This window comes from Tursiops truncatus, chromosome 4 (assembly GCF_011762595.2).
Source record: "Tursiops truncatus isolate mTurTru1 chromosome 4, mTurTru1.mat.Y, whole genome shotgun sequence".
Taxonomy (NCBI): Eukaryota; Metazoa; Chordata; class Mammalia; order Artiodactyla; family Delphinidae; genus Tursiops; species Tursiops truncatus.
Genome location: NC_047037.1, coordinates 71,336,032 through 71,361,209, shown reverse-complemented (window position 1 = coordinate 71,361,209; position 25,178 = coordinate 71,336,032). Strand labels below are relative to the sequence as shown.

Here is a 25,178-nt window from a genome sequence, read left to right as displayed (position 1 = left end):
TATGAGAGGGGATGGAGGTGACAGCACATGGGGGAGGGGCACAGGAGAGGGTTTTTTTAGACATTTTTTTTCTTATTTACTTAAGTATAGTTGATTTACAATGTTGTGTTAAATACTGCTGTACAGCAGAGTGATTCAGTTATATATATATACATTTTTAATACTCTTTTCCATTATGGTTTACCATAGGATATATAGTTCTCTGTGCTATACAGTGGGACCTTGTTGTTTATCCATTCTATATATAAAAGTTTACATCTGCTAATCCCAAACTCCCATTCCATCCCTCCGTCAACCCCCTCGCCCTTGGTAACCACCAGTCTGTTCTCTATTAAAAGACATGGTTCTTTGAAATTGATCATCCTTTGGCAAGAAGGATCAAGAGGATAAAAAGCACAAATAAACAATACTAGGAATGAAAAAGGGGCTACACCTAAACATAAAATAATAGGATGTTGAGAATATTTCGAAGTAAGTATGAAATGGGCAAATACCTAGAAAAACTATTAACTGAAATCTGACTGGTACTATATAATCCATTACAATTAACCAGTAATATGAAATCATCCCTCAAAGAGAATTACAAAACCCACTTCAAGGTTTACAAGTAAGAAATGATCCTTATACACGATACATACAACTAACAAAGGATTAGTATCCGGAATATATAAAGAACTTGCACAAATCAGTAAAAAGAACAACCCATTACAAAAATGAAAAAAAATCTTGAGAGGGTATGTCACAGAATAGGAAACCTGAATGATCAATATTATCGAACAGTGAAATGCACATTAAAATCACAGTAAGATACTACTTCAAACCCAAAACAATGGCAAAAATAACAATACCAAATATTGATGAGAATATAGATCAATTAAAACTGTTACATACTGCTGCTGAAAATGTAAATTATAGAACCTTTTGAAAATAATCTGGTGTTATCCACAAAGATGTGTATACATAACCTACGATTTTAACAGCATTTTTAATACTAGTAATAATCCAAAAATAACTTAACATCCATCAAAAGTAAGGTAAATTATAGTATATTCATAAAATAGAAAACTCTAGAGCAGTGAAGATAATGAATCTCAGGCATATAATGTTGACCAAAAACTGCAAGTTGAGAGTAGACACAGTATAATGCCAATTATATAAAAACCAAAACAGGCAAAAGAAACAATATATTGTTTAGAAATCTAAATATGTGAAACCAGGACTGTGGTTATTTCTGAGGGGAGAGACAAGGTGATGGGGTCAGGTAAAGTCACACACTGGACTTCAAAGATACTGTTAATGCTCTTTTTCTGTACTTACTAATATATTTTTTTAAAGTTTAAAGATATTTTGATGTGGGTATTTGAAATATAATAGTTACTTCCTTCATGAGAACTTTTAGGCTTAAAGATCGTTATCACTGAATAAAATTCATTTATAATATATATTTTTAAAAATGTTTTTAGAATGCTAACAAATACTATGAAATTCCTTATAATTACAAAACCAGAAACATCAAGGGGGGAAAATCCTACATGAAAAAATAGTTCTCTCTAAGCATGAGCTACATTAGTAACAAAAGTAATAAATAATTCATAGCAACAAAATAAAGTTACTATCTTACCTTTATTGGTGAAATATGAGAGTGAGAAACAAATCCATGGACATTTTCAATTTCTGACAGGTTCTTCTCTGAGACATGAACCAATTCCGGACCTATCACCTCATTAGTGATTTGTGGGGAAATGTGCTCTTGAGGAGGTGTATCTTCATCCTGATACCGGTATTTCTGTAACGTACAGCAAATTATTAAATATGAGGAAGCTCTGAAAAGCAACATGTGTTCAATCCAAATCATGATTTTCATAACTACCCAAATCATAATATTTAACTAAATGAAAAGTGTCTTTTACAGTTTAATACATAAAGTCTGAGAGAAATGGTTCTCCATTTTAAAGTCATGCCAATATTTTAATAAACTTATCTGATTATTAAAAATAAGTCAGACTCTGGAAAGATGGCAGAGTAGGAAACACCAGGAATCTGTTGCCCCACCTAAACAATAATTACAGAGGCATAATCTGTCTGATGTAATTTTGGAACTCTGGAGTCTGTTTGAGGCTTGCAACTTCAGGGGAAAATTTGGATGTAAACTGTGTTTAATTTGGATCAGTTTTACCACCTCTGTTCAGCATGGTACCAGAAGTCGTAGCCAGAACAATTAGGCAAGAAGAAACAATAAAAGGTATCCACTTAGAAAGGAAGTAATATTATCTCTGTCTTATATCAATAAACACTCAGCAAAAAAGCTGTTAGAACTACTGAATGTAGCAAAGCAGTATGATATACTGCTTTGTATCCTACAAAAGCTGACACACAAAAATCAGTTGCATTTCTATACACAAACAGGTGCATTTTATACACAACCTGAAAATTACAAAAACAGTTCCATTTACAACAGCATCAAAAAAAATAAGGTGAAAGACTTGTGCAATGAAAACTACAAAGACTTGTGCAATAATTAAGGTGAAAGACTTGTGCAATGAAAAGACCTGCTGAAAAAAAAAGTTAAAGACAACAGAAATAAATGGAAACACATCCCATGTTCATAGGTTGAAGATTTAATATTGGTAAGATGTCAATACTACTTAAAGCAATTTACAGATTTAATCCGATTCCTATCAAAATCCCAATGACATTTTTTGCAAAACAGAAAAACCCATCCTAAAATTCATTTGGATCTCAAGGGATTCAAATAGTCAAAATCACCATGAAAAAAAAGAACAAAGCTGAAGGACTCACTCTTTCTCATTTCAAAACTTACTACAAAGCTACAGTAATCAAAACAGTTTGGTACTCGCATAAAGACAGACATACAGACCAATAGAATGAAAGAGAGAGTCCAGAAATAAACCCTCACATACAAAAATTATTTTTCACAAGGGTGCCAAGACCATTCAATAGGGAAAGACAGCTTTTACAACAAATCGTGCTGCAAAAACTGGATATCCACACATAAAAGAATGAAGTTGGACCCTTACCTAATACCATATACGAAAATTAACTCAAGGTGGATCAAGGACTTAAATGTAAGACCTAAAACAATAAAACTCTTAGAGGAAAAGCTTTAAGACATTGCGTTTGGCTATGAGTTTTTGGATATGACACCAAAGGCAGAAGTAACAAAAGAAGGAACAAATTTGACTTCATAAAAATTGAAAAATTTTGTGCATCAAATGACTCTAATCACAGAGTAAAAAGGCAACCCACAGAATGGGAGAAAATATTTACAAATCACATATCTGATAAGGGATTAATACCCAGAATATACAGAAAATTCCTAAAATTCAACAAAAAACTAAACAACTCAATTCAAAAATGGGCAAAGAACTCCAAAGAATATATACAAATAGCCAGTAAGCACATGAAAAGATGCTCAACATCACTAATCATTACAGAAATGCAAATCAAAACTCGAGGTACCACCTCACAACCACTGGAATGGCTACTATTAAAAAAAGCCAAGGACCTACTGTATAACACAGAGAACTATATTCAATATCCTATGATAAACCATAATGGAAAAGAATATAAATAAAAAAGAATGTATACATATATACTTATAACTAAATTGCTTTGCTGTATAGCAGTAATTAACACAACACTGTAAATCAACTATACTTCAATAAAAAAATTATTAAAGAAAAGAAAGACTGGTTAAAAAAAAAAAGCAGAAAACAAGTGTTGGTAAGGATGTAGAGAAATTGGAACGCTTGTGCACTATTGGTGGGAATGTAAAATAGTCCAGCCATTGCAGAAAATGGTATGGTGGTTCCTCAAAAATTGAAAATACAATTACCATATGATTCAAGAATTCCACTTCTGGACATATACCCAAAAGAACTGAAAGCAGGGTCTTGAAGAAATATTTGTACACCAGTGTTCATAGTAGCATTATTCACAGTAGGTAAAACATGGAAGAAACCCAAGTATCTATGAATGGATAGATAGATAAGCAAAATGAGGTGTATATATATGTGTGTATACACACACACACACACACACACACAAAATGGAATATTATTCAGCCTTTAAGGAAGGAAATTCTGCTATATGTTACAACATGGATGAACCTTGCAGACAGTACGCTAAGTGAAGTAAACCAGTCTCAAAAAGACAAATACTGTATGATTGAACTTACATGAGGTACTTAGAGTAGTCAAAATCATAAAGACAGAAAGTAGAATGGTGGCTATCATGGGCTGGTGGGAGGAGAGAATTCTGAGTTACTGTTCAATAGGCACAGAATTTCAGTTTTACTACACTAAACGTTATGGGGACGGATGGTGGTAATGGCTGCTCAACAATGTGGATGCATTTAATACCACTGAACTGCAAACTCAAAAATGGTTAAGGTGGTAAATTTTATGTTATGTGTATTTTTACCACAATAAAAAAATAAATACAAATAAGACTTCAAAGCTAGGTGAAAAACAAACCTGAATACTGATTTGTCCATTTTTTACCCAATGTTAGCTGAACACTGTGTCTCTAAAGATACAGCTGTTTAAGTGAAGTCAACATAAAAAGCCAAAGTTGTTCAGCTAATTAAGTCTGGTCTTCTTATTCAATTAACTTGTACCAAAAAAAAAAGTCAGCCTTTTCAAATTCTAATTGAAAATTAATTACTAGATAACAGTATTTTTCTTTTACCTATAAAAGAATACTTGTTTCTTTCTCTCTCTCTTGCATGCTCACGCACGTAGAAAACCAAATCTACCTCACACCATACACAAAAGTAAAGGAAATCCTAATTATAGGAACTGGGAGAAAATAAAAGTGCATGTTTCTCAAATCAGGCTGGGAATGTGTATGCACATACACAAAAACAAAACAAACTTAGATACTACACCCCCCCCCCAAATTAAACACACATATAATGAAAAGACACAAAAAAGGTACAATAGAAAACAAATGTTTCTAACAATAAACACGATTATTAGCCACTATAAGCTGGCTTTTAGAAATCATTGAAAAAAAGAGTCAGTAAAGATTAATAAAGGGATACTCATAAAAGGCATACAAATGGGTCAGTAAACTTATAGGAAAAACATGCTCAACTTTTTTAGTAAGTAAGAATTACAGTGCCAACATTCAGAGAAATGGGCATAAATCATCACATTCCTGGCAGAGGTCTTTTTCTGGTGGGCAGTCTGGCGAAATGTTTCAAAAGTCCTGAAAATGTTTCTATTCCTCCAGTAATTCCACCTCTAGGAATTAATCTTAGAAGATATAGCATCAGTGAGGAGCATAAATATTTGTTGTATATAGACAAACATGTACATTGTAAAATATATTTTTAAAAACTTAGCTATGAATTTGCTGAAAGTTATTACACAACTTCCAGCATCACTTTTTAAACAACATCCTTCTGTGAAATGGTACAATTACATGGAAAACAACAATCAGGCCCACATCAACATCAGTTAATTTAACATGATATAAGAAACCTGGTTTTACATGTAGACTTCAATTATTTTCAAAACCAATGAAAAGAATTCACTAACTTTATCCTGAGTAAGGCTGAAACTAACATAGACATACTTACAAAACTTAACAGGTTATATGCTCAATTGAGTGAAAGCAAAATTTAAGTATTCTTATACCTTAGTAGTAGATACACTATAAGGAAGGAAACTTGATACCATGTTTTCAAACTTTAAGGATACTCCACAACTTAGTATGTACTTTAAAGAGAGATACATGTGGAAGGATATTCCCTATAGTACAGTCTGGAATAAAGAAAAACTGGAAACAAGCTGCCTTTCAATAGATTTTTTTAAAAAATTATGGTACAGTCATCCTAGGAAATGTTATGTGGAAGTTAAATTGGGTAAAAAGCTACTTATTCTAACAGAAAAAGATGAAGACACAATTACTGAATGAGGAAAGCATGTTTCAAAGCTAACACACACAACTTGAACATTTTAAAACAAAGCAATAGTGTATTTATATATGTGTACGTATGAATTAACATTATATGCACATGCAATATGTGTATGTGAAGCGTATCCATGAAGCATATCCATATGCAATTTGGGGGGTATGAAAAGATTTAAAACAAGAAATGGTTCATTCTGAAAAGTAAAGAAAGAAATCACTAAAAATTTTATGTCTTTTATGTATCTTTAATGTATGTTGCCCCCTGATCCCTTTTTACTCCTTATAATTACTGAGAAACTCAAGGCATTTAACCTGTAGGGTCCCCAGTATAATCACTTCATATTCATGGGACCATTCAGTGTGCTCCCTTGGCTTCTGTACTTCCTGCAAATTGGCAGCTAAATGTAATAGCTTGATCAGTCTCACGTTCAATCCTTTGGCAAGACTATAGATGGTACTATGTTCTTCTATCAAGAAGCACATAATGTCTTGGTTACATCTTTTTGTGATGTTAGGAGCTCTTGATACTCAATGCCTGAATCAATTCATTCAATGATGGTTGCAAAGTGATGACAATCTAATTCTATTATTCCTTTTTATTTATTAAAAGATATATGTATAAAAAGAGCAAGTCTCTTCACTTACTATTTGGTTACCTATTGGTATGATTCACACATGAATAACATGTCATTTTATCTACTAGTTTTCAAGACAGATAAAAAACTGGTTCCCTATCATCCTCCTAAAGCAATTAGGAGGTTTTTATATATCAATCAATGCAATTCCGATCAAAATGCCATCTGGCTTTCTTCAGAAATTGACAAGCTGACCCTAATACTCATAAAGAGCTGGAAAGGACCCAGAATAGTCGAAACAGTTTTGAAACAGAAGAAGAAAATGGAGGACTCACACTTCCCGATTTCAAAACTTCCTTCAAAGCTACATGAATCAAGATTGTCATACTGGCATAAGGATAGACACAGAGCAATATAATAATAGAATTAAGAGTCCAAAAATGTATCCTTAGATTATGGTCAACTGATTTTCAACATGAGTGCCAACAGAACTTAATGAGAAAAGAACATCTTTTCAACAAATGATGCTCAAACATCTGGATGCAAAGGAGTTAAATTAGACCTCTTTTCTCAAAATGGATCAACACCTAAATATAAGAGCTAAAACTATAAACATCTTAGAAGAAAACATAAGTGCAAATCTTTTGACCTTGTATTAGCCAATAAGCAACCAAAGTGGGGGGGAAAAAACATAAATCTGCCTTCATACAAATGAAAAAAATTTTGATCATCAAAGGACATTATCAAAAAGGCAAAAAGATAACCCACAGAATGGGAGAAAATATTTGCAAATTATATATTTGATAAGGCTATTCACAAACAGTACATAAGGTAAGTATCTGATAAATACCCAGAATACATAAGAAAGTCTTTCAACTCAACAATAAAAAGACAACCCAATTTTAAAATGGGCAAAGGATTTACACAGACATTTCTCCAAAGACGATACACAATTGGCCAATAAGCACATGAAAAGATGTTCAACATCATTAGTCATTGCAAAAATGCAAATCAAAACCACAATGAGATATTACTTCACAGCTACCAGGATGGCTATAATCAAAAAGACGGGCAAAACATATGTTGGTAAGGATGTAAAGATATAGGAATCCTCAAACAGTGCTGGAAGGAATGTAAAATGGTACAGGCACCCTAGAAAGCAGTTTGGCAGTTCCTCAAAAGGTAAAAAGAGTTACCATATGACTGAGCAATTCCACTCCTAGGTATATATCCAACAGAACTGAAAACATGCATCCACACAAAAACCTGTACACAAATGTTCATAGCATCACACTTCATAACAGCCCCAAAGTGGAAACAATCCAAATGTATATCAATTTATGAATGAATAAACAAAATGTGGTATATTCATATACTGAAATATTATTCAAATATAAAAAAGGAATTAAGTATTTATACATCCTACAACATGGAGCTTTGATTACATTATGCTAAGTGAAAGAAGCCAGATGCAAAAGGCCACATACTGTATAATTCCATTTATATGAACATATGTTCAGAATAGGCAAATTCACAGAACCAGAAGGTAGATTAGTGTTTTCCAAGGATGGGGTAGAGGGAAAATGGGAATCAAGTGCTGTGGGTATGGAGCTTCTTTGGGGTGTGACAAAAATGTTCTGGAATTAATTAGTGGTGATGGTTGCACAGCCTTGTATACAGAACTGTACAGCTTTAAAAGGTTAAGTGTTATGGTATGTGAATACTTTAATTTAAAAATTATTATAAAATGATGGACTACACATATATGATTGCTTTACATCCACTAAAAATGTCCTTGAAATTGTTTCATCTCTAGCCAGTAGAAACTCTTAATTTTCTGAGTTCCCTTGTACTTGGCACCTTTAAGAAAGCCTAATAAAACAAAATACAGTTACCAAAAGGAAAATTCTATTACTTATTAGTGATTTAAAAAAGGGATTTCTTTGGTTACAATTATTATTTGAGAAAGCATTTCCAAGTAGCTTTCCAGGCCCTCTATTACATTGCACAGCAACATTCATTTGTATTTCTTACTACCTAAAGGTTGATCTCAACATATTTTCAAAATAATTTTAACATAAAATTTCATATAAACACTGTTAATAGTTAGAATGCATAAAACTAAGCCTCCTACTGTGGTCCAAGCATAACTTATCTAATACCTAAACTAGAAAATAATTACAAAATGGGAATGAGAGAGTAGGGATAAAGGAGGAGGGGGATTTTAAAATGACTGTAATAAGAGCATTTTAAAATGATTGTAATAAGAGCATTCTAAATACATTTCCCCATCTTTTTAATGTTTTTAAGGCTTGTATCCTTAGTATAAAGCCTTCTACTGTCTTTAATCTAGAAAATATAAAAAAGAACCAGTCAGACTGAAGAATAACTGAAACAAAAACACACTAGAAGGAATTAACAGCAGACTAGGCGATACAGGAAAACAGGTAAGTGATCTGGATGACAGAATAATGGAAATCACCCAATCAGAACAGCAAAAAGAAAAACAAAAAAAATGAGAACTGTTTAAGGGATCTCTAGGACAACACCAAGTGTACCAACATTCACATTACAGAAGGCACAGAAGGAGAAGCGGGAGAGAAGGGGGTCGAAAACGTATTTGATGAAATTATGACAGAAAATTTCCCAAACCTGAAGAAGGAAACAGATATCCAGGTATGAGGAGTACAGAGGGTCCTGAAAAGATGAACCCAAACAAACTCACGTCAAGACATATCATAATTAAATTGGCAAAAATTAAAGAGAGAATTCTAAACGCAGCATAAAAAAACAAAGAATCAGGCTATCAGCTGATTTTTCTGCAGAAACCTCTCAGGCCAGAAGGGAAGGGCAATTATCTCTGATAAATATAGGTGCAAAAATCCTTAACAAAATATTAGCAAACCAATTTCAACAATATATAAAACGAATCATACAGCATGATCAAGTGGAATTTATTCCAGGGATGCAAGGGTGGTTCAATATTCGCAAATGAATCAGTGTGATACACCACATTAACAAAAGGAAGGATAAATTAAAAAATCACATGATCATCTCAATAATCACAGAGAAAGCATCTGACAAAATTCAACGTCCATTTATGATAAAAACTCCCAACAAAGTGGATATAGAGAGAATATATCTCAACATATTAAAGGCCATTTATGATAAACCCACAGCTAAAATCATACTCAACAGTGAAAAGCTGAAAGCCTTTCCTCTAAAATCAGGAACAAGACAAGAATGTCCACTCTCATCACTGCTATTTAACACAGTACTGGAAGTCCTAGCCACAGCAACCAGACAAGAAAAAGAAATACCAGGCATCCAAATAGAAAGGGAAGAACTAAAACTGTCACTATCTGCAGATGGCATGAAACTATATACAGAAAACCCTAAAGTTTCCATGCAAAAACTATTAGGATAAATGAATTAAGTAAATTTGCAGGAATACAAGATTAATACACAGAAGTCTGTTGCTTTTCTATACACTAATAATGAACTATCAGAAAGAGAAAGAAAACAATACCACTTGAAATTGCATCAAAAAAATAAAATAAAATACCTAGGAATAAACTTAACCAAGGAGATGAAAGACCTATACTGTGAAAACTGTAAAATACTGATGAAGGAAACTGAAGATGATACAAAGAAACAGAAAGATATTCCATGTTCTTGAATCAGAAAAATATTGTTAAAATGTCCACACCATCCAAAGCATTCTACGGAGTCAATACAATCCCTATCAAAATACCAACAGAACTAGAATACATAATCCTAAAATTTATATGGAACCACACAAAAGGCCCTGAAGTGCCAAGGCAAATTCTATGTGATTCTTTACAGGAACATTTGCTGACCCCGGATTTAAACTAAAAGCAATCAATCAAATGCTATAATGAAATAAAAGACTACATTTACAACAGAAGCAAAAAAGGTATGCCTAGGAATTAATAAATCTAAAGTATCCAAATGTCCAACTTCACCAAATACAAAGGTATACCATGTTCTTGGCAAAGAAAGCTAAGACGCCAACAGTAGTTAAATTAAAAGGGAGTACTTAAAAATATTCAAATAACCCAAAAGGAGACAAGGAGAACAAAGAAGCCTAAGAGAGAGGGTATAAAGATGAAAAAAAATTTTTTAATAAAAAATAAAAAGCAGATGTTAATCTAATCTTATTGATAATTATAGTAAATGTAAATAGACCTAAACACTAAGTAGAGTTTATCAGAATGGATAAAAAGGCAAGAGATGTACTTTATACATAAAGACAGAGATAGGGTGAAAGTATATGAATGAAAAAAGATATATCCTATAAATTGTAAGCATAAGAAAACTGGAGTGGCTACACTTATATCTGATAAAACAGACTTCGAGAAAAAGAGCATTACCTAAAGAAAAAGAGATTTCAAAATGATAAAAATTTAATTCACCAGGAGATAAAACAACCATAAATGTGTGCACCTAATCACAGAGCCTTAACATACACAAGCAAAAACAAAATAATTAAAGGGAGAAACAGACAATTCCACAATCTTGGTAAGAGATTTAAACTCCTTTATCATGAATTGATAGAACTATACAAATGTCAGTAAACAGACAATCTAAACTATCAACCATCTTGATCTAACTGATATTTATAGCTCGCTATGCTCAACAACTGAAGAAAATATATTCTTTTTGTTGTACATGATATGTTTGCCTAGATAGGACATGTGTTAGATCATAAAACAAGTCACAAATTTAAAAGGACTAAAATCATAAAGAATTTATTCTCTGACCACTACAGAACTAACTTGGGAACAAACAATAAGACATCTAGCTAAAACTCTTAAATCTGAATAATAAACAACATACTCCTAAAACTCATGCATCAAAAATGAACTCAATAAGGAAATCAGAAATATTCTGAAACTGAATGATAATGAAAATAAAAGTTTTAAAATTTGTAGAATGAAGCTAAAGCAGTACTGTGTAGTAAAGAATTTAACTTTGCCCAAAGAGAGGTTTGGCCTTTGTCCTCAGCTCCTGGAAGGTAATCTCTAAACCCTTGGAATGTCCTACCTGATATGAATGTCTTTGCCAATCTGGGGGCTTTGTGACACACCAGGTAGTATAACCATGTAATTTATGGTGGAGAGTTTGGATCACATATTATCAGCTTAGCCTCTAAGATGGGCTGGAGATAGGTCAGCATCATGAGCAGGCACCCATATAGATGTGACTGGGTCCCAGTAAAAACTCTGGACACCAAGGCTTGGGTGAGTTTCTCTGGTTAGAAATATTCAGTGTGTATTATCACACATTGCTGCCAGAAAAGTTAAAGTCGTCCATGACTCCACAGGGAGAACACCTGGAAACTCCTCATTTGTAACTCTCTCAGACTCTACCCCATGTAACTCTCCCTTTGCTGATTTTAATTTCCATCCTTCACTATAATAAACCATAACCATGAATATAACAGCTTTCAATGAGTTCTTTGAGTCTTCTATTGAATTACTGAACCAAAGAGTGGTTCCGGGAACCCCTAAACCTGCAACTGCTTTCAGTGAAATCTTTGAGTCTTCTACTGAATTACTGAAACTAAGAGTGGTTTTGGGAACCCCTACACCTGCAACTGGTGTCAAAAGTAAAAGTGGTCTTGTGATCTGTTCCTGAACTTTACAAGCACTTAGAAATAAATTTGTAGCTTCAAATGCTTATACTAGAGAAGGAAGTTTAAAATCAGTGACCTAAGGATTCACCTCAAGAGGCTACAAAAAGAAGACTAAAATAAACCAAAAATAAGAGAAAGAAGAAAATAATAAAGGACAGAAATCAATGAAGTTGAAAACAGACAATTGAGAATATTAACAAAGTCAAATGTTAACAAACTGAATAAACCCTTTTTCTAGACTGGTAGAGGAAAAAGAGAATGCAATCACCAATATCAAGAATGAAAGAGAAGTTATCACTACAAAAAAAAAAACTACAAACTTTAAAAAGACAAGAAAATAATTACGAACAACTTGAGGTCAAATAATTCAACACGTTAGATGAAATCAAGAAATTCCTTGAAAAATACTATTTTCCACACACAATATCTTGACACAACATGAAAACAGGTCTGAAGGGCCCCATATCTATTTTAAAAAACTGAATTTGTTATCAAAATTCTTCTACAGAGAAGTCCCAGATGGGAATTCTACCAAACATTTAAAACAGAGATGACATTTTTACACAAATTCTTTTAGAAAACAGAAACATTTCCCAACTATAAGACCAGCACAGCCTTAATATTAAACCCTGACAAAGACATTACAGAAGAAAATGATGAACCAATGTCCCTCACGAACACATGCAAGAAATCCTTTTTAAAATGTAGCAAATTCACCATGAAAATGATAATCCAAACAATAACACATCATGACTAATAATATTTATCACAAGACAAGGTTTATTTAACATCTAAAAAAAAAGTGTAATTTTCCATATTAACATAATAAAGGAGAAAACCTACATGATCATTTCAACATATGGAAAACATATGACTCAATTTAAGCCAAATTCATGATAAAATTCTCAGCAAACTAAAAGTCCAGAAAAATCTGAATCCAGTAAAGGTCATATACAAAACCCCACCGCTAACCCGTCTAACGATGAAATGCTGAACATTATCCTCATTAAGATGGGGAACAAAACAAAGGATTCTCATGCTTCTTATTTCTATTTAACATGATGTTGAATGTCCTAACCATGGTTAGAGGGCAAGTAAAAGAAATAAAAAGCTTAAGAGCCAGTAAGGAAGAAGCAAAATTGTCTCTATTTACAAATGACATGATTGTTTATACTGAAAATTTACAAAGAATTTACAAAACTACTAAAACTAATAGTTAAATTTAATAAGGTTGCAGGATACTACATTAAGCAATCAAACTGTATTTTTTTCCTAGCAAAAGCAAATAATTGGAAACCAAAACTTTCAAAAAATTCCATTTACACCAACTCCAAAAAAGATAAAATATTTAGGACTAAACTGTAGTGAATGATATGCAAGACGTCTTCACTGCGAATTACAGAACATTGCTAAAAGAAATTAAAACCTGAAGAGAGACATAATATGTATGTGGGTTGGAAGACTCAATATTCTTAAGATGTTTGTTTTCTTCCAATGATTTATAGATTCAATGCAATCCCAATAATAATTCCAACACACTTTTTTAAAAAAATTTTATTTATTTTTGGCTGCGTTGGGTCTTCGTTGCTGCACGCGGGCTTTCTCTAGCTGCAGCGAGGGGGGGCTACTCTTTGTTGTAGTGCGTAGGCTTCTCATTGCAGTGGCTTCTCTTGTTGCAGAGCATGGGCTCTAGGCACACGGGCTTCAGTAGTTGTGGCTCGCGTGGGCTCAGTACTTGTGGCGCACGGCCTTAGTTGCTCCACGGCATATGAGATCTTCCCGGACCAGGAATTAAACCCGTGTCCCCTGCATTGGTAGGCAGATTCTTAACCACTGCACTACCAGGGAAGTCCCTCCAACACACCTTTTGTAGAAACTGATAAACTGATTGCAAACTGTTAAAAATGCAAATGACCTAGATTAGCTAAATCAAATTTTTAAAAAGAATGTTGTTGAAAGGCTTACACTACTTGATGTCAACACAGTGTGGTATTGGTCAAAAGGTGGACAGACTTATCAATGGAACAGACAAAAGAGTTCAAAAATAAATGTACACATATATGGTTAATTGTTTCTTGACAAAGTGCAATACAAATTCAGTGAGGGAGGGAAAAAGGCTTTTCAACAAATAATGCTGTTAACTACTGGATATTCATAAAGACATTAACATTGACCCTTACCTTACCTCACATGCAAAACTGATTCAAAATGAATCACAGACCTAAAAGTAAAATCTAAAACTATAAAATTTCTAGAAGAAAATATAAGAAAAAAAATTGCCAACTTTGGGTAGGAAAAGATTTACTATACAGAACACACAAAACAATAATAAAAACATTTCACAACCTAGGCTTTATTAAAAATTTTGCTCTTTAAAATCACCACTAAGGAAAGTAAAAGGCAAATTACAAAATGAGAGAAAATATTTGCAATAAATAAATCTGACAAAGGACTCATATCTGAATATATAAAGGCCTTTTACAACTCAGTAACAGGAAGACAAACAATCCAGTTTTATAAACTGGGGAATAAATTTATATAACACTTCATGTATTAGTTTCCTAAGGCTACTGTAACAAAGTACCAAAAACTGGGTGGCTTAAACAGCTTAAACAACTGAAATTCATTACCTCACAGTTCTGGAGACTACAAGTCTGAGATCAAGATATTAGCAGAGCTGGTTCCTTCTTAGGACTGTGAGGAAGAATCTATTCCATGCCTCTCTCCTGGTGGCTTGCTGGCACTCTTTGGCATTCCATGGCTGTGGATGCAGCACCCAGATCTCTGCCTTTATCTTCACATGGCATTCTTGCCTGTCTCTTTGTCCAAATTTTTCCCTTGTTATAAGCACACCAGCCATAGTGGATTAATGCCCACTATAATGACCTCATTTCAAATTAATTATATCTGTAGAGACTCCATCTCCAAATAAGGTCACATTCTGAGGTACTAGGGGTTAGGACTCTAACATATCTGTTTTTTTGAGCGGATACAACTGAACATGTAACACTTTCCAAAAGAAGAGCTACTAATGTCAAACATGAAAGGATGGGCAACATCACAAGTCATAAGGAAATGTAAAATAAAACCAAAATGAGATACTACTGCATAGCCACCAAAAGGGCTAAAACTTTTTTAGAAAAGTCAAGTGTTGGTGAGAACGTAGAGAAAGTGGGATACTCATATACTGCTAGGATATGAAAATAACCATTCTCATACCTAGGATATGAAAACAACTGTTACATATCCAAAAGAAACAAAAACTGCTGTCCACAAAAAAACTTGTACATGAAGGTTCATAGAATCTTTATTCAAAATAGCCAGAAACTGTTAACCCAAATGTCCATCAAAAGATATGAATAAGGTTAAATATATCCATCTGTATAGAATATACCTCTGCAAAAAAAGAAGCAAACTACTGACACAAGCAACAACCTAAATGACTCTCAAAAGCCTTATGCTGAGTTAAAGAAGCCAGAAACAAAACAGTACTTACTATATGAATTCATTTATATAAAATTATTGAAAATGTAAAATTATTTATTGCAACAAAAGGCAGATCAGTGGTTATCTGGTAGGGAATGGAAAGTTGGATGGAATGCAAAGGAGCACAAAGAATACTTTTGGAGTGGAAAATTTGCACAAGCCTCTTAGATAGCCTCATCCACCAGTGGGCAGAGAGCAGAAGCAAGAAAAACAACAATTCTGCAGCCTGTGGAACAAAAAACACATTCACAGAAACACAGACAAGATGAAAAGGCAGAGGGCTATGTACCAGATGAAGGAACAAGATAAAACCCCAGAAAAACAACTAAATGAAGTGGAGATAGGAAACCTTCCAGAAAAAGAATTCAGAATAACGATAGTGAAGATGATCCAGGACCTCGGAAAAAGAATGGAGGCAAAGACCGAGAAGATGCAAGAAATGTTTAACAAAGACCTAGAAGAATTAAAGAACAAACAAACAGAGATGAACAATACAATAACTGAAATGAAAACTACACTAGAAGGAATCAATAGCAGAATAACTGAGGCAGAAGAACGGATAAGTGACCTGGAACACAGAATGGTGAAATTCACTGCCATGGAAGAGAATAAAGAAAAAAGAATGAAAAGAAATGAAGACCTCTGGGACATTAAATGCAACAACATTTACATTATAGGGGTCCCAGAAGGAGAAAAGAGACAGAAAGGACCAGAGAAAATATTTGAAAAGATTATAGTCAAAAACTTCCCTAACATGGGAAAGGAAATAGCCACCCAAGTCCAGGAAGTGCAGAGAGTCCCATACAGGATAAACCCAAGGAGAAACACGCTGAGACACACAGTAATCAAATTGGCAAAAATTAAAGAAAAAGAAAAACTATTGAAAGCAGCAAGGGAGAAATGACAACATACAAGGGAACTCCCATAAGGTTAAAAGCAGATTTCTCAGCAGAAACTCTACAAGCCAGAAGGGAGTGGCATGATATACTTAAAGTGATGAAAGGGAAGAACCTACAACCAAGATGACTCTACCCAGCAAGGATCTCATTCAGATTCAATGGAGAATCAAAGGCTTTACAGACAAGCAAAAGCTAAGAGAATTCAGCACCACCAAACCAGCTCTACAACAAATGTTAAAGGAACTTCTCTAAGTGGGGAAACACAAGAGAAGAAAAGAATCTACAAACAAATGCAAAACAATTAAGAAAATGGTAATAGGAACATACATATTGGTAATTACCTTAAACATGAATGGGTTAAATGCTCCAACCAAAAGACACAGGCTTGCTGAATGGATACAAAAACAAGACCCACATATATGCTGTCTACAAGAGACCCACTTCAGACCTAGGGACACATACAGACGGAAAGTGAGGGCATGGAAAAAGATATTCCATGCAAATGGAAATCAAAAGAAAGCTGAAGTAGCAATACTCATATCAGATAAAATAGACTTTAAAGAATGTTACAAGAGACAAGGAAGGACACTACATAATGATCAAAGGATCAATCCAACAAGAAGATATAACAATTATAAATATATATGCACCCAACACAGATGCACCTCAATACATAAAGCAACTGCTAACAGCTGTAAAAGAGGAAATCAACAGTAACACAGTAATAGTGGGGGGCTTTAACACCTCACTTACACCAATGGACAGATCATCCAAACAGAAAATTAATAAGGAAACAGAAGCTTTAAATGACACAAAAGACCAGATAGATTTAATTGATATTTATAGGACATTCCAACCAAAAACAGCAGATTACACTTTCTTCTAAAGTTCACACGGAACATTCTCCAGGATAGATCACATCTTGGGTCACAAATCAAGCCTCAGTAAATTTAAGAAAACTGAAATCATATCAAGCATCTTTTCTGACCACAACACTATGAGATTAGAAATCAATTACAGGGAAAAAAACATAAAAAACACAAACACATGGAGGCTAAACAATAAATTACTAAATAACCAAGATATCACTGAAGAAATCAAAGAGGAAATCAAAAAATACCTAGAGACAAATGACAATGAAAACACGACGATCCAAAACTATGGGATGCAGCAAAAGCAGTTCTAAGAGGGAAGTTTATAGCTATACAAGCCTACCTCAAGAAACAAGAAAAATCTCAAATAATCTAACCTTACACCTAAAGGAACTAGAGAAAGAAGAACAAACAAAACCCAAAGTTAGCAGAAGAAAAGATTTCATAAAGATCAGAGCAGAAGTAAATGAAATAGAAACAAAGAAGACAATAGCAAAGATCAATAAAACTAAAAGGTGGTTCTTTGAAAACATAAACAAAATTGATAAACCATTAGCCAGACTCATCAAGAAAAAGAGGGAGAGGATTCAAATCAATAAAAATGAAAAGGGAGAAATTACAACAGACACCGCAGAAATACAAAGCATTCTAAGAGATTACTACAAGCAACTCTATGTCAATAAAATGGACAACGTGGAAAAAATGAACAAATTCTTCGAAAAGTATTACCTTCCAAGACTGAACCAGGAAGAAATAGAAAATATGAACAGACCAATCACAAGTAATAAAATTGAAACTGTGATTAAAAATCTTCCAGCAAACAAAAGTCCAGGACCAGATGGCTTCACAGGTGAATTCTATCAAACATTTAGAGAAGAGCTAACACCTATCCTTCTCAAACTCTTCCGAAAAACTGTGAAGGAAGGAACACTCCCAAACTCATTCTATGAGGCCACCATCACCCTGATACCAAAACCAAACAAAGTTACTACAAGAAAAGAAAATTACAGACCAATATCACTGATGAATATAGATGCAAAAATCCTCAACAAAATACTAGCAAACAGAATCCAACAACACATTAAAAGGATCACACACCATGATCAAGTGGGATTTATCCCAGGGACGCAAGGATTCTTCAATATACGCAAATCAATCAATGTGATATACCATAATAACAAATTGAAGGAGAAAAACCATATGGTCATCTCAATAGATGCAGAAAAAGCTTTTGACAAAATTCAACACCCATTTATGATAAAAACCCTCCAGAAAGTAGGCATAGAGGGAACTTTCCTCAACATAATAAAGGCCATATATGACAAACCCACAGCCAACATCGTCCTCAATGGTGAAAAACTGAAAGCCTTTCCACTAAGGTTAGGAACAAGACAAGGTTGCCCACTCTCACCACTCTTATTCAACATAGTTTTGGAAGTTTTAGCCACAGCAATCAGAGAAGAAAAGGAAATAAAAGGAATCCAAATCGGAAAAGAAAAAGTAAAGCTGTCACTCTTTGCAGATGACATGATACTATACATAGAGAATCCTAAAGATGCTACCAGAAAACTACTAGAGCTAATCAATGAATTTGGTAAAGTAGCAGGATACAAAATTAATGCACAGAAATCTCTGGCATTCCTATACACTAATGATGAAAAATCTGAAAGTGAAATCAAGAAAACACTCCCATTTACCACTGCAACAAAAAGAATAAAATATCTAGGAATAAACCTACCTAAGGAGACAAAAGACCTGTATGCAGAAAATTATAAGACACTGATGAAAGAAATTAAACATGATACAAATAGATGGAGAGATATACCATGTTGCTGGATTGGAAGAATCAACATTGTGAAAATGACTCTACTGCCCAAAGCAATCTACAGATTCAATGCAATCCCTAACAAACTACCACTGGCATTTTTCACAGAACTAGAACAAAAAATTTCACAATTTGTATGGAAACACAAAAGACCCCAAAAAGCCAAAGCAATCTTGAGAACGAAAAACGGAGCTGGAGGAATCAGGCTTCTTGACTTCAGACAATACTACAAAGCTAAAGTAATCAAGACAGTATGGTACTGGCACAAAAACAGAAATATAGATCAATGGACAAGGACAGAAAGCCCAGAGATAAACCCAGGCACATATAGTCACCTTATCTTTGATAAAGGAGGCAGGAATGTACAGTGGAGAAAGGAGAGAAAGGACAGCCTCTTCAATAAGTGGTTCTGGGAAAACTGGACAGGTACATGTAAAAGTATGAGATTAGATCACTCCCTAACACCATACACAAAAATAAGCTCAAAATGGATTAAAGACCTAAATGTAAGGCCAGAAACTATCAAACTCTTAGAGGAAAACATAGGCAGAACACTCTATGACATAAATCACAGCAAGATCCTTTTTGACCCACCTCTTAGAGAAATGGAAATAAAAACAAAAATAAACAAATGGGACCTAATGAAACTTCAAAGCTTTTGCACAGCAAAGGAGACCATAAACAAGACCAAAAGACAACCCTCAGAACGGGAGAAAATATTTGCAAATGAAGCAACGGACAAAGGATTAATCTCCAAAATTTATAAGCAGCTCATGCAGCTCAGTAACAAAAAAACAAACAACCCAATCCAAAAATGGGCAGAAGACCTAAATAGATATTTCTCCAAAAAAAGCATACAGACTGCCAACAAACACATGAAAGAATGCTCAACATCGTTAATAATTAGAGAAATGCAAATCAAAACTACAATGAGATATCATCTCACACCAGTCAGAATGGCCATCATCAAAAACTCTAGAAACAATAAATGCTGGAGAGGGTGTGGAGAAAAGGGAACACTCTTCCACTGCTGGTGGGAATGTGAATTGGTACAGCCACTACGGAGAACAGTATGGAGGTTCCTTAAAAAACTACAAATAGAACTACCATATGACCCAGCAATCCCACTACTGGGCATATACCCTGAGAAAACCATAATCCAAAGAGTCATGTACCAAAATGTTCATTGCAGCTCTATTTACAATAGCCCGGAGATGAAACAACCTAAGTGTCCATCATCAGACGAATGGATAAAGAAGATGTGGCACATATATACAATGGAATATTACTCAGCCATAAAAAGAAACGAAATTGAGCTATTTGTAATGAGGTGGATAGATCTAGAGTCTGTCATACAGAGTGAAGTAAGTCAGAAAGAGAAAGACAAATACCGTATGCTAACACATATATATGGAATTTAAGAAAAAAAAATGTCATGAAGAACCTAGGGGTAAGACAGGAATAAAGACACAGACCTACTAGAGAATGGACTTGAGGATATGGGGAGGGGGAAGGGTGAGCTGTGACAAAGCGAGAGAGAGGCATGGACATATATACACTACCAAACGTAAGGTAGATAGCTAGTGGGAAACAGCCGCATAGCACAGGGAGATCAGCTCGGTGCTTTGTGACTGCCTGGAGGGGTGGGATAGGGAGGGTGGGAGGGAGGGAGACGCAAGAGGGAAGAGATGTGGGAACATATGTATATGTATAACTGATTCACTTTGTTATAAAGCAGAAACTAACACACTATTGCAAAGCAATTATACCCCAATAAAGATGTTAAAAAGATAAAATAAAATAAAAATTTTTTTTAAAAATGGTAAATTTGTTTGCACTCTTGGAATGGCAAAGTCTAAGTAAGAAACGACATCTAGAAACAAACAAAAAAACTAATAAATCTGAATACACAAAGTTTAAAACATCTATATCACTAACTTAACATTCTGACTGGTTGTGGGGCTGGGGTAGAATTATACTACAAAAAAGCCAGTTTTCTAATGTATAATAAAGTCTTATTACTCCATTTAAAAAATTAGTAAGAGGCATAAACCAGCAATTCATTTAAAAAGGAATTACAAACAGCCAATAAACAATATGAAAAGATGTAGGGACTTCCCTGGTGGTCCAGTGGTAAACAATCCGCCTTCTAATGCAGAGGATGCGGGTTTGATCCTTGGTTGGGGAACTAAGATCCCACATGCCGTGGGGTAACTAAGCCTGAGCGCCACAAGTACTGAGTTCATGGTGTTCAACAAGAGAGCCCGCGTGATGCAAACTACAGAGCCCATGCACTCTGGAGCCCGCACACCACAACTACAGAGCCCACGCACCCTGGAGCCTGTGCGCCCCAACTAGAGAGAGAAAAAACCTGCACGTCACAACTAGAGAGAAGCCCCACACACTGCAACAAAAGATCCTGCGTGCCTCAACTAAGACCCAACACAGCCCAAAAAAATAAAGAAAAAAAATATGAAAAGATGTTCACCCTTCCATTCATAAAGAAATACACTTATCTGGGCAGATCAACAAAAACATAAATGCCTAATGATACCTAGTGTTGATGAAGGTGTGGAAAAAATAGAAACTCTTAACATATAAGTGGAAATGTAAATGAGAACAGCTTTTTCTTGCCAGCAATTTAACACTATCTATCAAAATATAAAACACACATAACTCTTGACCCAGGAATTCATTTTTTATGATAGCAGCTAAGCTGTCAGTATTCACAAATGATATTACTGTTTGTATAGAAAATACAAAATAATATATAAGTAAACAATTAGAACATTTATAATTTTAAACGGGTAGTGATTAAGATAATGAGTATTGGGCTTCCCTGGTGGCGCAGTGGCTGAGAGTCTGCCTGCCGATGCAGGGGACAGGGGTTCGTGCCCCAGTCCGGGAAGAACCCACATGCCGCGGAGCGGCTAGGCCCGTGAGCCATGGCCGCTGAGCCTGCGCGTCCGGAGTCTGTGCTCCGCAACGGGAGAGGCCACAACAGTGAGAGGCCCGCGTACCGCAAAAAAAAAAAAAAAAGGTAATGAGTATTGGCATAGGGTTAGATAAACCCTATGCGTGGAACAAAAGAAAGAATCTAGAAACAGACTCATATATGGGAATTTATGACACAATACAGATCACTGGGAGAATGGAAAAGAATCTGTCAATAAATGAGACTGGGAAAACTTGATAGCCATTAGAAAAAAATGAAATGGGACTCCTATATCTCATACCAAAACAAAAGGTAATTTCAGGCAGATGAGAAAGTCAAAACCATAGAACTTTTAGAATATAATATGAGATGTTACCTTTATGACTTCTGGCTCTGGAAGAAAATTCAAAACAAGACATGAAATGTATAAACCTTAACAGAAAAGACTGGTAGCTTGACACTAAAATTATGTGATTCTAATGATCAAAAGATATCAAAAAAGAGCTGGACAAAAAAACACCATAAGCCATAGAATGGGAGAAGGTATTTCTAACCCTTACAACCAACAACAAATTCAAATTCCGAATATATTTTACAAACCTCCTACAAACCAGTAAGGAAAAGAAAAACAATCCAACAGAAAGAAAAGTAGGCAAAAAAATGAACAGTCACACCATCACCCAGTAGTCCAAAACTGTGCAAAACAATTGTTTAAAAATTATAAAGAAAAATAAGGAATTCTAAATACAGAATTATGATTATTGAATATGAAAGGAATGAGACTGGATCTGAGGTGGGCAAATGGGGTGCTTCTAAAGGACTAGGAAATATTCTTTGATTATTCTTAGTGTTATGTAGAGATTCTTTATATCTAACATGTTTCTTACATACTAGTTTGTATTTACTCAATATTTAATAAACGCAAATTTTAAATAGCATGCAACTGACTAAGAAACTACACTTTATTAAACCTTTTGTAGACCATCAGGATTTAATGAACCCAGTTCTAGTTTGTGTGTGTGTTTGTGTGTGTGTGTGTGTGTGTTTTAAGCAATTCTAACTATTTGTAAGGATTGCATGATACAAATGAACTTACTTACAAAAACAGAAACAGACTCACAGACTTAGAGAACGAATTTATGGTTACCAGGGGAGAAGGGTGGTGGGGAGGGATAGACTGGGAGTTTGGGATTGACATATACACACTGTTATATTTAAAATAGATAGCCAACAAGGACCTACTGTATAACACAGGGAACTCTGTTCAATACTTTGTAATAACCTAAGTAGGAAAAGAACTTGAAAATGAATAGATAAATGTATATGGAAAACTGAGTCACTCTGCTGTACACATGAAACTAACACCACATTTTTAATCAACTATACTCCAATATAAAATAAAAAGGATTGCTTTCCCATAATTTTTGTTCTTTCGTAAGGTCTTCCATTTAACAAAGAGGAAATTTACTTTTTATATATAGAATAAAAGTCATTCTATCTTGAAATAAGTCATCACTATTGCATCATCCTTCAGACATCACCTTTGTAGAAGGAAGTGTTATTCAGCATAAATCATACTGTTTGCACAAACAGTTTAGGCACAGTAACTTTTATCAGTTAGTGGTGGGCATCCTCTTGAAATCTAAGTTCCCAGACACCAGCCAAGGACCCAACCTTGCAAGCAGACCTTGTCAAGGATAGCAACTTAGGTTATGTTAATTCTTTTCTGCACACCATCAATGGGAAAGAGAAGAAAACTGACAAAGACATTTTCCAATTACTAGCTGATCAGAAGAATGAAATGAATTAATGAATGAAAATAGAGCACTGTACATTAATGATGATGGTGAATTTGGTTATATATGTGAAATCTGAGACTACAAGTCTTCAGATGACAATACTCTAAATAAATTTTCTCAAATTCAAGAACAGAAGAGTGAAAAACTAAGGATAAAAAGGAAATACAGCATTTTCATCCACTTAGTCAAGGACTTTATTATGCAACATTTTGTGACAATAACTTGGACCATACCACTATCCTAAAAGAAAGTGTGACAGCACACTCTTAAATTTTATATTTAAGCACCATAATTTTCTTCACGTAGTTCATAAGTAGACAACTGTTCAAGCTAGCTGTGTATATACAAAGGTGAATGGAAGGAAAGAGATGATGCAAAAATGAAAAAATTCACTGAGTCGATCATACTAATTGATGTTGATAATCTAAAAATGAAATGCTTTGCAATTATGGATCAAAGACAAATGAATGTCCTCTTTACTACAAAATTATGAGCTATCAAAACTTATAAAAGTATCATACTTTGATGTCAAGTGAAAAACCAGAAATTATTTGATATTTTGAATCAGTATGTACCAAATGGATATATATTACATGCACATATATGTTAGTTGATGAGTGGTTAGTTATATTCAAAGGACATTGCACATTTTGGGTATAAATATCTTCAAAACCAAATGTGTTATATACATATAATGGAATACTACTCAGCAACTAAAAAGAAGGAATTACTGATAAATGGAATGATGTCAGTGAAACTCAAAATAATTAATCTGAAAGAAGCCAGGTTAAAAAATCGAATGTATTTTATTATTTCATTTATATAAAACTCTAGAAAATTCAAACTAATCTATAATGACAGAAATAAAACCAGCAATAGTCTGGGAGGACAAGAAAAAGGGATTGAAAGAAGGAAGCTCATGGGAGTGATGGATATGTTCACTATCTTAATTGTAGGGATGGTTTCAAAGGTGTATACATATGTCAAAACTCATAAAACTGTACCCTTTTAATATGTACAGTTTATTGTATGTCAATTATATCTTAGTAAAGCTAATTTTAAAAACTGGGTTTGTCATGTTTAGATTCTAATTAAAATTTCAAATGAAGTTTTTCATTATTCCTCTTAAATTATTTATAAAATGACTTAAAATATTCAAAAAATAAAAAGAATAGCAATAAAAAATAA

The 25,178-nt window shown here is 34.2% G+C and overlaps 1 protein-coding gene across 12 annotated transcripts in view; it reads right to left on the bottom strand.

The window, feature by feature from the left end:
* The window catches only part of DLG1 (discs large MAGUK scaffold protein 1), a 285,352-nt gene that overhangs the window by 181,185 nt on the left and 78,989 nt on the right, over positions 1–25,178 (bottom strand). For all 12 annotated transcript variants that reach the window (XM_073804060.1, XM_073804059.1, XM_073804062.1 and 9 more), the window contains exon 5: positions 1,622–1,786. In XM_073804060.1, coding sequence (XP_073660161.1) covers positions 1,622–1,786 — 165 coding nt within the window. The remainder of the gene's footprint in view (positions 1–1,621; positions 1,787–25,178) is intronic.